The 18,449-nt window shown below is 39.8% G+C and overlaps 1 protein-coding gene across 1 annotated transcript in view; it reads left to right on the forward strand.

Moving 5' to 3' along the window:
- Nucleotides 1–18,449, forward strand: part of YIPF2 (Yip1 domain family member 2) — a 297,545-nt gene that overhangs the window by 62,012 nt on the left and 217,084 nt on the right. Inside the window, exon 3 of the mRNA XM_044082337.1 lies at nt 8,395–8,537. Within this exon, the coding sequence (XP_043938272.1) occupies nt 8,395–8,537 (143 nt within the window). The remainder of the gene's footprint in view (nt 1–8,394; nt 8,538–18,449) is intronic.

An 18,449-nucleotide genomic window follows, 5' to 3' on the forward strand; every position in this document is an offset into this window, starting at 1 on the left:
TGCTGGTTTGTTCTAAATGATGAGACCTCTTTTAGGGTAAACTAAGGAGGGTAGCTGTTTGTACTATAGTGGTTGAGTTTTGAAGAGGAGACTGTCATTACTGAGGTATTTGAATTGTGTGTGGATACATTTTTGTGGATACATTTTTATAGGATTTTTGATATTGGTGATAGGATTACAAACGATCTGCATGTAATAAAATCTGATGACTTACCACCTTTATGTAAGTGTTATAATGAGTGATTTTTCTCAGAGCAGTGATATAGTTTTTTTTATGCAGTAATTGATCAAGATGGAACCAAGGTCGATCATTGTATCTTCTGCAGTTTTATGTAATTTTTCATGTTTTTCTTGATAACATTTTTAAATTCTGAGACTCATAAGCAAAAGTCCCAGAACAGAAAGTCTGAATGTATGAAAATAGGGATTTTTGTATACTAAGCTTGACATCCCTGTCTGTGATTTATTCTCTTTCCTCTGAGGTATGGTGATATCGAAGTTAGTATATAGCAGGGGTTCCTGTCCCCTGTGGAAAAATATGTTTGAATGAGAACAGAGATAATCGGCATTCTGTTCTTCTTTAGGTTTGCTATTTTTGTTTCCCATTATTCTGTAACTCACATTTACAGGTCTCAGATTTACAACAAGGTACCTTTTTTCTTTTCCTTTTTATTCTGTACTAGGGTCTAGTTAATAGGAAGATTATCTGAAGGCTTTTGAGTTGCTTAACTTTAAGGTGCTTCTTGTAGCATATTTTCCCTTGCAGTATCTCAGATCACAGAGCTTGCTGTTTAAAATAGACAAGTGAGTGGGAAACTTAGTTTATGACTCTGAATTAATGGAATTGGTGCTTTTTGACTGGTCTTTGACCTAAGCATTTGGGTGTTAAGGTGCCTTTTTATAAGTTCATAGGAGGTTATTAGGCTAATGGCCCTAGGACCTTTACAATACTAGCCATGTAAAAACCACAAGTACCCTAGTTGATGGTCATTGTTTGCAGAGTGATCAGCACTGAATGCCTCTGTCTATGAGGACCATAGGTGCCACTCCAGGGTGTTTTTATGGTTTCCCATCCAATTGTCAAGGATAAGCTTAAATAGGGTCATTGAGGAGCTCTGCTTCACACGAAATGGGAGCTTATTCCAGAGGAACAGCAATCTTTGGGAGACGCATCTGTCTCTTGCGCAAGTTCAAGTTAACGTTGCAAGCCAGGTTGAGATCTCTGGAGTGAGTGATTCCTGTCCCATCTGATTTGCAGATGTGCAGCATTTCCATTACGGCAGGGTCAGAGACTGCGCTATAGGCCTGGCACAGGTCACCTCTCAGCAGCCTGTACAATATAGAGTACAGTGATAGGGATTTCAGTCTTTCTACTTAGATCATGTCTTGGAAGCCCTGAATTCTCTTGGTTAGAAATCTCTGTGGTCTCTCTTCAGCTGCTGCAGGTGTCTGATGAGGTACACACAGAAGGGAGCATTGTACTCAATTAGTGGTCTGATGAGGGCCAAGTGCAGCGGAGTAATGACCTCCCTGATCTTGGATGTGATGCCTTTATATATGAGATGGGCAGTGTAGAAGGTTTTTCTTATTGCTTTGGACACATGATCGAATTTAGATTGCTATCAACCTGTGTTCCCAAGTCACGCACCACTGTGTTTGATCTTAGAGGGTGTACTGTCAATATTCTAACTAGCAGGGGCTACTTCTCTGCCAAAGGAGATGAGGCATTTTTTTGCCTTTTTTTTTTTTTTTCAGTCCATGGCCCTGACACTGACACCAGTCATTTGTCTTGTGTAATTTGTTGATGTCGTTGGGGGACTGTGATTGCACCCAGTTTAGTCTGCAAACTTAGTAACCCACAAGCCATCAACTTTTGACTGGACTTCAGAAAAATAAATTACAAACAGTAGAGGGCCCAGTACAAATCTTTGTGGTACACCACTGGTAACTGGTCTACTGGTAGAGATGGAGTCCCTAACTTAAACAGCGTGTGTTCCATCTGTAAGCCAGTTTGCTACCCAGTTAGTGAAGAATGGGTTGCTACCCATCTGGGAGAGTTTCTCAATGATCCCTGAGTGGGGAATTTTGTCAAACGCCTTGGCTAAATGAAGATATGTGGTGTGTACTGCTTTACCCTCATCCAGGGCTTTGGTGACTTTCTCAAAGAAGTTCACCAGGTTTAATAAGCAAGATCTACCCTTGATGAAACCAAACTGGGTTGGGTCAAGAGTTTGAAGGTTGCTTGTGTCCTGGTTGATAAAGTCCATGATGATTTTTTTCCATGACCTTTCAGATAAGGATGGTCAGGCTAATGGGTCTATAGTTCCCAGAGTTGGTTGATGGACCCCTGTGGTGCAAGAGGATTACTGTTGTTTTCCACTCCTCCGGGTCAAAACCAGTGCTCAGGCTGTGGTTAAAGAGACAGCTAAGTGGTTGCGCTAGGTCTGGTTATAGATTGTTTAGTAAGTAGCCTCGGATGTACTCTGGCCCCACGGAGCCTGTATTGTTGGCCTTGGAGAGCATTTGAATGACCTGTTCTTTTGAAGATAAACTGTAGAGGATAGGTGTCAGGAATGCTATGGGGTATGGCTGGTGGGGACGGGGTGGGGGGTGAAATTGTCTCCAAATCTGTCAGCCAGCAGGTTGGCAATTTTTTCCAGGTTCTGTGTGAGTGATGCCATCCACTGTAAGTTCACTACAGAGCTGGGTATTCCCTTTGAGGTTTTGGACATAGGTAGAGAATGCCTTATGATTGTCTTTAACTAAGGATGCTAGTCTGGTCACGTAACTTGCTTTAGAGGACTTTACAAGGTTTCTGATTTGCTTGTTTAGGCTGTGTAGGGTAGTCTTCCTTTGCTGAGTATGTTCCTTCTTGATGTTCATCGTGCATGCAGCTGCAGTCATAACAGATGGGTTCTCGGTCCTCTGTCGTCAATTCCAAAGTCTAGGTCCGCATCGGTTGTTGTTGCTTTCTTTCCTGCGACAGGGTATATAAGACACAGCCGACACCATTTTCTTCAGTCTTTTTGCCGCAGAAGTAGTTGTGCCGGTCGGCCAGCTCCTGAAATTATGAAAATTTGGGAACCAAGTCTTAAACTTTCCTCAGACCGATGTCAAACAAAGTTAACAATTGTATTTATAAGGATTTCCATTCCCTCTGTATACCTTGTTTAGGCCCAGACCAACTGTTTTGTCCAAAACGCAAGGACAAAGACCGACACGCGAGGTCCGTCCACTGACACCACGCCAAAACCGCTACACGTGGTCCGGTTCTCAGCTAAAGCCACGTAGCCCCTGACTACCGACGACACTTCTCTGGCGGTGTCTTCTGTAACCGAGACCGCTGGTTCCTCGGCCCATACCCTGACTACAGCGCCACTGTGAGTGTTGAGCCTCTTAATGTGGACAGGTCCACTTCCACCCATGGTGTCTTCAGACCTTCTTCTTCCTTTTCCATAAAGGCCTTTACTAAGTCTAAATCAGCCATAAGAGGCCTGTTGCACAGGGGCCATCTCCAGGCACCATGCCTAAAAAGCAGATGCTCAAAATGGCTGAGGAATTAATTACTCTTATCAGGGGTTCCCAACCCCCTCCGGACAAGAGACTCAGAATGGAGGAAGATTCTTCCTCTTCTGACCAGGGCTCCATTATTTCAGAACATTCTGATGAAGAGGAACACATTTGAAGATTCTGATGCAGAGCAGTCCATTCCTTCTGTATCCCCCCCAGAGGATTTTTCTTTTGGGGAAACCTTGCATACCTTGAGGGAACACTTCCATTGGGAAGGCCAAGATTTTTCAGATTCCAAGTAAAGGCTTAGGGAATTTCTTTTGCTACCTCAGCACAGACCTCTGGCGATACCTCCTGTCTTGGACATACTTAAGGCTTGCCTTAATCCGGATTCCCTGCCTCCTGCCCCAGTCAAGCCTGATAGGTACTACAGAGTTCCTAACTCACACCAATTTCTTTACAAAAGCCATAATGCTGACCCTGAAACCATTTCTCAAGGCCCCAAGGGAATGAAGGCCTCTACTGTTAAGAATCCATTACCTTCCGAGAGAGAGTCTAGATCCTTAGAAAGGTGGGGGAAAAAAGGTATATACCTCAGCCACCCTAGCCATGAGGGCCTTAAATTGTCAGTTCCATATGCTTAAATATCAGCAGTTTCTGTTATCACAATTAAGGAATAAAATGTCACAACCTGAACAACCAGATTTGAAGGAGTTGCAGGATATGATGCATAGTGCAGAACAAGTGGGTAAACACACCTTACAATATGGCTATGATGCTCTACAGGCCTCAAGTAGAGCTGCTGTTACAGGATCAGTCATTCGTAGACATGCCTGGCTTAGGGAACAAACCTTGCCTGATCATGTTAAAGCTAAACTACTAGATGCTCCTTTACAAAAGGATGTATTATTTGGTACTAATGCTGAGGAAATACTACGGAAAATGGAAGAAAAAGCTAAATCTATGCAAACTCTTTTCTACAGGTACAACCACCACGTTTTAGCAGAAATTGGCCTTCAAAAAACTGGTCCTTTCCAGCCACGGACAAGCCCCAAAGAGGTAGATACAGGCGCACAAGGGGCAGAGGACAACCTCAAGGAGCATATAGAGGCAGACAATGGCAATCTCCAGCACCAAGAGGTGGCGAAGACAGTGCACAACAATACAGGAAACAAACCCAATGACTTTCCCCTTTGCATGCCAAGCAAGGCTCAGGTGGCAGCGCCCTTGGGAGGAAAGCTGGCATTATTTTCAAAAAATTGGCATATTGTCACAAAAGACAAATGGATCCTGGACATTATAAACAGAGGCTACAGATTTCATTTTCACACTCTTCCAAAAATGAGAGGCATGCCGAACCTACCACACAATCAAAGAGCAGAGGCCCAAATACAAATTTCAAAGCTCATGTACATGAAAGCTATTCAAGAGGATGTCATTTTGGAGGCCAGAAGGCCATCTACTAGAAAAGCTTACTCCGCAAAGTGGAAACGGTTTTGCGCTTGGAATGAGAAAAAGGGCCAGGATCCTAGAAAACTGAATTTGCCTCAGATATTACAGTATCTAGCTGAGCTGCTGAACAGTGGACTTTCATTTTCCTCCATCAAAATCCATGCCTCAGCCATTTCTGCAGAATACAACACTGATCCACCCTTATTCTCTCACCCACTTTTAAGGCAGTTCCTCAGAGGGGCTGAGAATATAAGACCTCCAAGGAAACAACCAATACCAGCCTGGGATCTTAATTACATTCTAGAAAAATTAACATTGCCTCCCTTTGAACCAGCTGCCTCAACAGATTTGCAATATTTGTCCTGGAAAACAGCTTTCCTTCTGGCTATTACCTCAGCTCGTAGGGTCTCGGAACTACAAGCCCTCATGGCTGTGCAGCCCTTTCTCATCTTCCATCAGGACAGGGTTTCTCTACGAACCAACCCGTCATTTATGCCTAAGGTAGTATCCAGGGTAGCTTTAAATCAGGCCATACACTTACCTACCTTACCCCAATCCTCAAAACAAAGGGGAAAGGCTGCTACATTCCTTAGACATCCATAGACAGCTACGCTACTATTTGGACAGAACAAAGCCTTTCAGGAAATCAGAACAACTCTTTGTGTCCTATGCTGTAGGAGCTCAAGGGAAGCCAATTTCCAAACAGACAATTTCAAAATGGATAGGCCACTGCATACGGTTTTGTTACTCCTTTCATGGTAAATCTGTACCTGCAGGCATCAGATCCCACTCCACAAGGGCCACAGCTACCTCTGCAGCCTTCCTCAGAGGAGTCCCTACCAAAGATATTTTGGAGGCAGCCACTTGGAGTTCTGTGCATACCTTCACTAAACACTACCACCTACCTTTATACTCCAAAACTAGAGCAGGCTTTGCCACTGCTGTGTTGCAGGGCATTCTGGCTGCTCCCAGTTCCACCTAGTGCCTACCACCCTGTGCGTAGCTTTGGGATTCTACCCATCTGTTATGACTGCAGCTGTATGCACGATGAACATAGTACAGTTTTGTACCTACCATAAATGTAGATGTTCGAGTGCTAATACAGCTGCAGTCCAGGCTGAAGAAAATGGCGTCGGCTGTGTCTTATATACCCCTGTCGCACTGACGTCAGGAAAGAAAGCAACAACAACCGACGCCGGACCTAGACTTTGGAATTCGGCCGACCGAGGACCCGCCTGACGGCAGGAGAACCCATCTGTTATGACTGTAGCTGTATTAGCACTCGAACATCTACATTTATGGTAGGTACAAAACTGTACTTTCTTGGATATCAGTTTGTTTCTTTTGTTATATAACTTATTTATACTTGCAGTCCACCAGGGTGGCTTGTTTTGCGACCCGGTTTTAGTCCTTTTAGGTACTACTGAGTAAATACATTTGCTTAAGTGGCTATATAGGGCATTTGTGTACTTCTCCACATAGGAGTCATTGTTACCTGTGTTAGCAGGGGCTTTGAAACCATTTATAACATTGCTTAGGAGGCAGCAGTTTGCTTTAGAAATTATTTATTGATTGATTGATTTTTTTCTTTTCTTTTTTGCTCTACTGACAGCTCTGTTTGCTTCCTCCTTCAGTGTATGTCTGCTTGTATGCCTTTATTTATTTCTTTGTTTCTGATTTCTTCTGTGCTAGGATGTTAATAGGATTACCGGTAGACTTTTTTGAGTTGGTTGGCTTTTAAATGTCTGCCTTTTTTATTTTTTTCATCACTAGCTTGTATCACATAACTTTTTGCAGTGCTTTAATAACTATGTTGTTGATCTAGAGAGCCACAATAGTAAGTTGTTTATAGTGAATTATTTGTTTTGTTTATCCTTTGTTGACCAGGTTAGTTACACTAGATCTCTTTTTTTTTGGGGGGGTCCTGAGATGGTATTTATACTACTAGGGGAAATTTGGCCATGGCATTGGGAGACTTCCCTTGCTCCTTTTCTTTAGGTGCCATGGGATCTTTTACATCTATTTGAGACATTGATTTAATGCATCGTACGAAGGATGGCACATTCAGGAGGCCTCACCCCCTTATGCTGCACTCAGTATCCTCAATCCAGCTACCTGAAGTGTGAATGTAATGTGATACACAAACATTTTCTGTCCTTAGAAAGCAACTATTAACTTGGCAGTTTTTACTGGTTTTGCTACATATCTTATGTATGTACATAACTCTCAACTGTCCAGATTTTCTTAGAATGTCCAGATTGTTGCCTCATATTTCTAGTCTGTTCTGTTCCTCATAATGTGTGGTTTCCTAGCAAATCATTGAAGATTAAAATTAAAATCCATAAATATTGACACACATTTTGAATTTCAGAGTTCATATCCTTCAGAAAATGCATGATAATGCAAAACCTCTTCTGTCACCTTTTTGTGTTTGTAAGGGTAGTGTTTAAAATCTGTACTGATTCTGGGTCTTTAGCCTGCATTATTTTTGGCTTTGTCGAGATTTCTTGCATTAAGAAGCATGTGCATGTCTATATGTTTTTGTATAAAACGATCTGGTTAGAACTTGCTGCATTCAGCTAATAACTTTGTCCGAAGAAATACCTTTAGGATAGAAGCACTCGGTGTGTTTCCAGTATAAAGCATTTGAATAAATTTTAGTTTACCTGACTTTGTGGCTGACTTTGCATGATGCACAGGCACATACAAAAATCAGTTATGTACATGTACAAAACTCTGAAATATATTACCAAATTTATTAAAGTCTGCTATATATGGTATATGATATTTTGTTGTACAGAAAGTACACCATTAGCTCTTTAAGTAGCTGTCTGCAGATATAATTGAAAATAACTCTGATGTATATTATTGTAATCATTGATTTCAAGTTTTAATTTTTTTTAAATTATTTTGTTCTGATGACTTTTGTATGGCAACTATTATTGTGTAACTCAATGATTTGTTTGCTGGGAGCTTTTCTCTTCAGGTCTTCTATGAAGATAGGTACTGCCCTGCAGTATTTACCCAGTTTAACAGAATAAAAATAAATAAGGGTGCTTTTTTGTAAGGGAAGTAGCAGTCTAAGCCCAGTATTATCCAGTTCTCGAGTAACATTTGTTTTGTGTTATCCTGCTTTATTCTGAGTTCAGCTTATGCTTCACAGATGTTTTCCTCACTCAGAACTGGAAATGTGGTTACCATATGTGCAGTGATTAAAGACTGACTTAACAGTAGGGAGTACTGGGCTGGGTGCAGCTGAAAAGAAAGTAAGAAGATGCTCACAGTAAACAGACAACACTGCTGCCTTGAAAATCCTAGTTTGGTAGGAATATTAACATGAGACTGTAATGCATCCTATTTCTTGTGAGTGTGGCAGGAGCTGGAGTGCTGAAGTTTGTCTGATTAAAATCATGTAAATAATTGTTTTTTTAGAATTTGATGAAGCTGCTGATTTGCTTGCCCTGCATCCTGATGCGACAACACAGAGCATCAATGAAGGTGGAAAGGATGCAAATTTGACTATAGAGTCTGAGGATGAAAGTGACCTAACAAGACAGCCGTCTGATGAGACTGAGGTCAGTACTGTTTGTAATCCTTATTTGTTACATATTCATATTATTTATTCATTTGTGGCACTCTGTGAAGTACTCCTTGAGGCATTCTCACCCATTTTTAGTAGCCCTGGCAAAGCTGACTTTCACTTTATTGTGCTCAGTTGACACCCCACACAAACCAAACGTTCAGTTTAAAGTGATCATTATGGAAACAGTCCTCAAACATCTAGAGAAATTCTCTGTAAAAGGAAACGGAAGCACAATCCACTGCTCCTTCTTACATGACCCCACAAATAATTTCTAAACCGTTCATGCATATATTTAATCTTCATTTTAAAAACAGGTGTACTCCCACTAGAGTTCAAACACCTAACTGTATCTCCTCTTCCACAACTTTGCCCCATAACTAAAATATTTGAAATAAAAGTCACATGTGCAGATTCTATAGCATTGCTGATGATTATGGGCTTCTAAGTGACTTGCAGCATGGCTCCCACTATGATCAAAGTGCCCATCTGTTCTGCAACTGATAACTTCTATACAATCATGGAAAGAGGTGAGCTTTTCTGGTGGACTGCTCATTCACCTTGAGAGCATTTGAATTAGTGGGTCATCAACTACTCATCCAAAATTAGTTTTTTTTAGGATTTGTACCATTACACAGAACTGGATACAGAACTACCTAAACAGAGCATTCACAGTTCAGTCAGGTAACTAGCTGTCAGACTTGAGTCTTCACCATTGCTGTCACTCCAGGATCCTTATTTGGTCTAGTACCGTTTCCCTACTTGTAAGTGACAGTACATATACCCTCCCACTCCCTGCATTTGCTTTGAGCCAATGACATTCTCATTTTCAGAAGTGGACCAACTCTCACTACCTTAGAAAACAGTTACAGTGCCTTTACCTCTCTATGGCATTGGACAGAATCCAGTACACTACAGATAAAGTCCTCCACATCAGTGTACAAGTGTTTGGAGTTAACAAAAGCTAACTCCCTGATATGGTTGTCATAGCTTACCTTAGATAAAAACCTAAATGAGGTCTACAAGTAGAAATACTTGACTCTTGATGGATGCATTTCATGCTTTCAAAAAAGCACATGTCTGCTGCTGGCAAAGTTTCCTCTCAGCTTAAGGTCTGCTGCACCATCTCCAGCCCTCCAACACATGAACCCAGAAAAGTGATGGCTAAAACTGTATTACTTGAGTGTGGACTACCTATAATCCCCCTGAACCCCATCTACTGTAAAAAAAATATGTAAACATGATGTATAAATTCATGTCTCTTAGTTTTCTAACAACATATTCACTGCATTACCTTACAGAAAGCCAACTGGCTACTGGTATCTGCTCATGCCGCCACTTTCTTACCACTCAACTTCAAACTTCTAAGTAATAGTTACTGAACCCCTAGACCGAGGTTTGACGTAAAGCAAATCCTTATAATCTGTGCTTAAGCACTAGTGATCCTCCTTGCTCTTCTGAGGCCCTGATTCTTATTTGTGGTAGGAGAAAAAAGCTTTGGAATAACTCCCACTAGGTATTATACAAACACATGTAGAGAAAGCCCTCTGTTAGGTACTGCTAAATCACAAGTATGAAATATAAATATTGGCTCTCATTTGGGACTTAAACCCAAGACATCCAGTATTCCATGCTGGCATCACTGCTGCTGTTCCAAAAAAAGAGCATTATTTATAACATGATTTGACAGAGCTCCTGATTCAAAACCAAGGGAGCAACGACATATTGAACTGTAAGGGGAGAATAATTTTTAATCTCAGTCATTGGAATGACTATCTCAAGTAAAAATATAACATGAGAGCAGGTGTTGAATTTACATATATGATTTTGTATATTGCTTAAGTATGAGTACAACACTGCAGTATATTAGCATATGGTAATTCACTGTTTTTGTTGTGCTTTTTGAGGAAGGGGATCGAGAACCCTCCTTAACCCTTCCCTAGCAACCTTGTGTAACTCTGTCAAAAAAACTATAATTAAGTTAACAGGAAATTAGCTTTATTTACAAAAAATAACAAAGCAGTACAAGTAGATATTGTGAGAATTGTGTAACAGTGATTTACTCCAGTATATTACAGTCATAACAAAAAAATTGTGGCTTTTTTAACACCTTTATTGAAGTAACATTTAAGACTTAGATTATGTAAAACGGATGCTAATGTTCACAGTTACAAATATTGTACATCGCATGTGGTGCTACGGTAGTGTTGTCGCCTCACAGTAAGACGTCGCGTTCGATTCTCAGCTAGAGCGTCTTCTGTGTGGAGGCATGCGTGAATGGGCATGCCTTCGTTGAAGGTTGTGCATCAGGGCTGGTAACTCGGCACATAAAAATCCCCTACCAAACATTAGCGGACCGGAGTTCCGCTGTGGTGACCCCTAAGCCGAAAGAAACCTCATCAGTTCAGCATTACATAAATTGCTCAATTCCTGCCTTCCCTTAAATCTCACTCCTCCTCTAAAACATCATTCTGCATATATTAATCTGTTTCTATTTTTTCTATGTAATTTGCTCCCACCCTTTTCTAAAGATTCCACTTTCATTTTTTATGTCTGTTACAGTATTCACTATTTCAAATACAGTTGGTTTAGACTTTGATTTCCACTTTCTAGTGATTTGCATTTTTGACAGCCACCAGAATTACCTTAACAAGGCCTTGCTATATCTAGGCAATTCAAATCTGTATCCCAGCTAGAAAAAAAAATAATAATTTCCTTAGTTACACCTATTTGCTCACCCACTGTTTCTGACAGAGTACAGTAGACTCCCTGTTATTTGGCCTCTTTTTAACTGGCCGTCAAATTTCTGCCATAGTCCTAGCAAAAGACAGCCGAGAAGAACAGCACTTCTGCCTTCTGTAGGCTAAGTAATGACAGACATTTGACTTTTAGGCTTCATATTCATTCATTTATTTATTTATTTAACATTTGTTGACCGGGAATGTCCGACTAGGTTCCACAGAGCCTGTTTTCAGCGGAGGCATTCTTTAGAAAAATTCATTCCAACACAACAACTGTTATTCTAGCTGATTTATAACCTATAAATGCCATTTTGTATGCATTTTCTGATTTAACCAGCCATTTGTTCATCCAGCCTAGGGATCGGTTAAGAGGGAGTCTATTGTATTCTGTAGGGAAGTTTTAAAGTCTGCCAGCTCATTACATTACCAAAACATATGTTCCCAGTTAACTCTTTCTTTCCCATCACACCTCCAACATTTGCAGTCTAAAATCCATAGCTTTTTTAAGGCTAAAGCCGTAACATTTTAATTGTTTTGATCTTAATAGAGCAAGGCAAGCCACCAGCTGCCTGTGGTGTCTGTCCTTGATCTTGAACACCAGGAGTCACTCCTAACCCCACTAAACCTACTCTGAAACCCTATTGCTTGAGTGGAGACTGAGGTGTGCAGCATCATACTTGTTGCCATAGGGATTTCAAACTGCATTTTTAACATCGTAGTATCTTAGTGTTTGGAAGTGTTGATTTTTTTAAAGAATATGTGCACTGGATTTTTTTTTTTTAAAGTAGATTTAGTTTGACAACCCTGCATTTGCTGGAGTTTTAGCCAGAAGTGCAGAATTCCCTGAAGTGTTTAGTAAAGCCTGCTACATAGAAATTAGATCAGGAAGAGGGGGTTTCTTATGGTCTGAAGATTTTCTTGATGCCCGATTGAAGAAGATAGTGGAGTTCCAAAGTGTTGTGTTCTGCCTGTTCAAGGTAAGGTAGGAAAAAGGTGTCTACAGGCTAGCTCTGAAGAAAGAGTGATAGACTGATAGACTGAAACTGTTAAATGTTATGAGTATTTCTGCAAGAGCTGTGTAAGGTACATTGAGTTATTCTGTGCTTCAGAGCCTTAACTAGCTTATTTGGCACACTGTGCTGCTTGGAGCCCCTCAAAGATAAGTTGAGGAGCCAAAAAAAAAAATTACCTTCTCCAATGTGGCACTTCTATGAAGAGAAGCTCCAGTTCCAAATACCCTACTTTCTCATGCTCTGTGTCAGAGTAGTAAAAAAATCTGTTCCCTAATCTGGTGCTTCTTCCTTCTCTGCTAAAGAAGAGGTCCAGAACCCAACACCCTTGTGCTCTTTGTGACGGCCAAAAAAAAAAAGGGAACAGACTCCAATCTAACATTTGAGAGCTCCCATTGTACTATTCCTGTATATGTAATCTAGCACTGCGGAGTTGAGAGAGAAATACTTGACTATGGCCAAGGAATCTCTCTTTTGATTACTATTTCTGGTGTCTAAGGTGCTGCCAAGAGTAGGTTGGGGGGTTCTCTGACTGATGGGGAAAGGGTGTGCAGTTTGGTGCACCTTGCATTTGATCTTTGGCAGACAGGATGATATGCCAGCATGCCCATTGCTTGTTTGTCCTGGGACAGTACAGGTGTGTGAATGAAAGGGAGCATGGGGTATTGAAAAGTAAACAAAAATAAAATATTCTCCTTGGCAGAAATATAACAATGTCCTGTGGTGCATCAGTCTCCTTACCCGCCCCAAACATGTGTCAGAAGACAAACAGACAGACACACACACACACATCTATTTATCTATATATGTATGTGTGTGTATATGAATTGTATATACATACACACATCCCATATGTGTTGTAAGTTTTAGGAAATGCGTAATGCCTGGTTTTAAAAATGTCTCTCTTATTTCCAAAATAGGCAAAAACAGAAGAGAAGTAACCCATTTTGGCTTAGTATAGCACTCCTTCAGTTCAAAGAACACCTTCAATCTTTTTCTTCTTTCAGCTTAAGTCTTTAAAATCCAAGTAACCAGTTCATTAATGGCCTCTCCAGCCACAGGCTGTTGAAAAGGTAGCTGCAGCTGTAGGCCCTGTCAGGTCTTCCTCCTAAGTTTCACCGACAAAATAGAAAATTTTCACCTATGTTTGTCTTGGGCTACATCTATGGTAAGCCCCAAAAGGAATATCAAATTCCACAAACCTTGAATCTTTTGTTAAAGCTTCTACTTTACTGCATGTCTAACCTTCAACTGAGGGCTTGCCTCCTGGGTTTGCTTTTGTAGGCAATCTGTTTTTATACAATACAAAATAAGCAGACTTAAACAGTTTAGTCAGGCAACTAGCAGTGTAAGAACTATTGTAAGCACAAGTTCCTTTCTCCTGTTGTAAATGTATATTCCATACTTTTGAAGATGCATTCTGCATTCTCCCATACACAATATGTTACTTTGTATTCATACCAAAGGGTAAAAGGATCGCATAGAAAAACCATTGAGTAAAAAGTACAAGAAAGATCCAGCCAAGCTAGAATCTTCACTGTGTAATATCTTAATCTTTCCATGAGTGGAGGCTCATGTCATATATGTAAATCCTCACTTAAGGACATAAGTCTTTCGTGTACAATGGCTTCTGAATGCCCCAGACTTTTCACTTTGTCTTTATTGGTGCATTCACACCGATAAAGCCAAACCCCACTAGCTGTAGACATGCCATGTTTTGCTTTTTTCTGAGCTAGTCAGTACTGCATAAGTTGATTTTTAAGACACATTTTGGAAAACCAAAGCTTAAAACCAAGTCTAATGTCCATAAACATTAGAGTGCCTGCAAAATATTCCAAGTAACCTAAAAACCAAACTATAAAAAATTGACAGAGACAAATCACTCGGTAAAAAGTAAAAGACCCAGCCAAGCTAGAGTCTTCACTGTGTAATACCTTAAACCTCCTGTTATGGAGAGCTATGGGATATATGGAAATTACCCCTCCAGGACATACTATTGTTTCATTTACATGGCTTCTAAATGCCCATGACGTTTTACTTGGACTGATTGCACCAGTAAAGACAAATGCCTTCAGCTGTATGATATATGTTTGTGGAAATTAGTAGTGTTGCAACACTTTAGCATGAGTTATAAAGATCTGGAGAAAGGTCCTGATTCACATAGTATTGTGGTTAAAGGGAAAGTGCTTGAATAACCTGGGAAATTTTAGATGCTGTGCTGAGTCCTAACAGCCTTAGTTTTCATGGAGATGAAGATGACTGCCAGTCCAGATAGTATATTTATATCAGATCTAACAGTTTATATATATATATATATATATATATATATATATATATATATATATATGTATATATATATATACACACACACACACACACATATTTTTGTGGTTAGGTAAAATGTGTGTGGGGGGTGTATTTGTGTGTATGTGTAACATATAAATATAAATTTGTGTGTTTGTTTATTTATATAAACATAAAATGAAAGCATGACATTTCGCTGAAATGTCAATACCAAAACACAATTATTCAACTGTTAACAGTTTGAAACATTAAATTATCGAAAATGGGGAAAGAAAAGAAGACAATTTTTCTGCACCCCCACACCCCTTGCTAATTATGTATACCAACTCTGAGATGGCACTACAGTGGGGAAAGAGAAAATTTTCCCAAATCTTGCCATACTGTGATCTTTCTCAAGAAAACAGCACAGCTGGTGAAATCCTTCAGTGTAATGAAACCTCTGTTAAATGTTGGAATCCCATACATATATGTGTGTAGGACACTGTATGGAATGGTCTGTTTCCTGACACCCTACAGACTGATGTCCAAACATTGAAAGCACTCAAAATGACACGTTCTGCACATGCATGGGGGATTACCCCATAGTGGAGTAAACAAACGTCAAGTGGATTTGCAGGGGGGCAAGCCCCCCTGCTAATTATGCATACTAACTCTGAGAATGCAAAATTCTTGGGGAAAGAAACCTTCCCCTACCCATTGAATGTCAGTCTCGCACACCTGTTGACCCCCCCTGCCTGTGTTGACCTATTGCATGTCGGGACACTGTACATTCGATACAGTGTCCAACACCTATATAACACACACACACACACACACACACACACACACACACACACACACACACACACACAGATGGAGATATACGTATTTGTCTATTTATATACGTGTGTGTGTGTGTGTGTGTGTGTGTGTATATATATATATATATATATATATATATATATATATATATGATTTTCACACAAACTCTGCAAGGCTGGTCACATCATTAGCATATCAGCATAAGATTTTATGTGGTTAGATCCAGTTTACAGACAAATGTCCTAATTGCGTCTGAATTTGTGTAGTTCATTTGTGTAGTGGAGATAGGATTCACAACATCACATATGCATTCAAGTCCTAGCACGGGAAGTACATGTGACACAGTAGTACACTTAAGAGTAAGTGACATGAGATGCATCTCCATGGACTATATGAAGAAAGATAAATAACGAAGCTCGCACAATATCTGAGGTGGTTATGAACCTAGCCCTGAGCAGCATTTTATCTTCATCAAAAATTCTGTATCAGTATGAACAAAAGGTAATGGACTTCATCAACTGGCTTAGCTTCTGGCATCTTTCATAATAAGGGGTATGGTATGTATCAACGTGAGATGAGATGATAGACCACCCTAACTGTTTTGCCAGGGATAGCCTGCACCTGCTCTCCTCAAGACCTCCATATATCAATAAAAACATTATCCACCATCATAGCGCCTTTTATAGGCAAAGTCAGTCTTCAAAAGCTTCCAACAAAACAGTATCTCTAACATCAACACTACTAACCTTAACAAAAAAATACACTCCAGACAGGCACTGCTTACCCTGGAATGCATCGATTTATATGCATCGTCATGAGGACCTGGTTCAAGACAATTGAGAGTACCCTATCACTACAAGGCTTCAGTGTTTACCATGCATTCAGGCCCATCGTACTACATGAAGGCGTTAAAAGTGGCAAAGTTTGTATATTTGTAAAACAAAATTTCACCTCCAGACTCATTAGGATAATGACAGGAACTCCTCAGTATCCAACTTAACCATTGCCAAAACCCTATATCACACTATAGCTAATAATAATAATACCCCTTCTGGAATCCTGAAGTATTCAAATAAACACCATTCCCGTAAGGGACTTCAGCTACGCTGGGAGACCTGAACATCCCCCATTGTCCAGAGATTTCTGGACTTTATAGATACAAACTTGCTGAGCCAGTTAGACTGCACCCCAATGAGGAGAGATGAAATCCTGGACTTGATTCTCATCAAAGTGGGACAGCTCTGTTCACTACCAGTTGTAATCTCCCCAGCAGTGAAATTGGACTATAAATCAAACACATTCACCATACAACTGAAGCCGGAAAAAGCCTCCAGTGGTTCTGTGTTCAGAGATTATGCGAAAGCTAATCTTCTTCTAAAACTGAGTGATGAACTTGTTAAATTGAGCATCCCTTTTCACCCCAGTAACCCCGCTACAAATGTAGAATCCTTCATCACCAAATTCTGTGTAAATGTAAATAGCTGCATATATTCTGTCCCCCTTCAAAGTACATGGAATGCCAAATTCAAAAATAAATCCCTGTGGTGAAACCCAAATATAAACAGCCTCTACACTAAAAGGAAAAAAGCTCATTGTATAAAAAAATAAATTTAACTCAAACTCTAAAAATGCTCTTGCTAAACTCAACTGGGAACTCCAGCCCCTGATCAAATCAGCCAGAACCAAGCAAGAGGGTAAGTATAATCACTCTGGTAAACGTTGGTGTGTGCATGCAAAATGAAATTTAGAAATACACATTCAAAAATTAATAGATAGAACAAAAGACTTTTATCACAATGGCTTCACTATCCTCATCTTGGAAAAAAATGGCATTACAGGCGTAGACCAAAAAAAAACGAGTATTGAATTATGTTAAGAAATGTTGAGTGCAAATAACAATGCTGCAGGAGACTCATTTGATAATAAATGAGCATGTAAATTTGATAATCAAAGGATTTCAGGATGGGTATTCAGCAGAATGTCAGGGACAAAAGAAAAGAGGAGTAATTACACTAATTTCTTAGGGGCCTGCAATAGTGAAAGAAATGGGGGAAAAAGACAAAAGTAGATTTGTGGCGATAAGAGGCTATTGGCAAGGAAGGAGAGTTATGTTGGCATATATTTATATTCCAGCAAAAATTACTATTGTGGAGTTTAAAAAAAATTGGGAAAAATAATCAGCAGTCAGCAAGGAATATTACTTATAGGTGGGGATTGGAGATTAATTTGCAATAATGAGGATGTAGGAGGGGGACCAGAAGGGAAAATGCAATAAAAGAGAGTAGATTTCCGAAAAAAAATGTGTGAAAATATTTGGTGAATTCAACAGTAGGATCTCTGGCAGGATTTACATATTATTCACCAAGGTATCATAACTGGGCTACACTAGATAGAAATTATCATTCATAGGGAATGTGCATTTGTTTGAAAGCCTTAACACATGGCCAGTAAATATTTCAGATCATGCAGCAATAAAAAAACAGATGAAAAATGTAGGGTAAAGTAAAAATGTGACACCGGCACTTTCCCACCTACCTGTTAAAAAGAGAGGAATTTAAGGAATGGGTATGGAAATTATTAGAGCGTTATTAGGGGAGATAGAAATATCTTCAGACATTGTAGCTACTGAGTGGGATAAAATGAAAATGAGGTTTCAAAATGGGGTAGAAATAAAAGACAGATGGTTAAGAAGTAATTAAGAATTAAAGTATTGCGGAATAAGGGGAATCTCGCAGAACAAGAAGAAGCACAAATACAGAGTACTAATGAGAGGTAGTATCTGGATAATTTGTGTAAGTTTAGAAAGATTGCTGTTAAACAGCTATTTTTAATAACTCCAAAGCTCAAAACCTTTAGCATAACAACTTGGGCAACAGAAACTAAAAAGGGTTATTGCCAAACTTAGGGAGTTAGTAACAAGAAAAATACCAGAGATCCTGTACAGGTATTAGTGATATTTCACACATTTTATGAAAATTTGTATAAAGCAGAAAAATGTGTAAGTCAAGAAAGAGCACACATGGAAATATGGAAGACTTAATTTTTCCCAAG

The sequence above is a fragment of the Protopterus annectens genome, chromosome 9.part0 (genome assembly GCF_019279795.1).
Source record: "Protopterus annectens isolate FY-2018-M chromosome 9.part0, PAN1.0, whole genome shotgun sequence".
Taxonomy (NCBI): Eukaryota; Metazoa; Chordata; order Ceratodontiformes; family Protopteridae; genus Protopterus; species Protopterus annectens.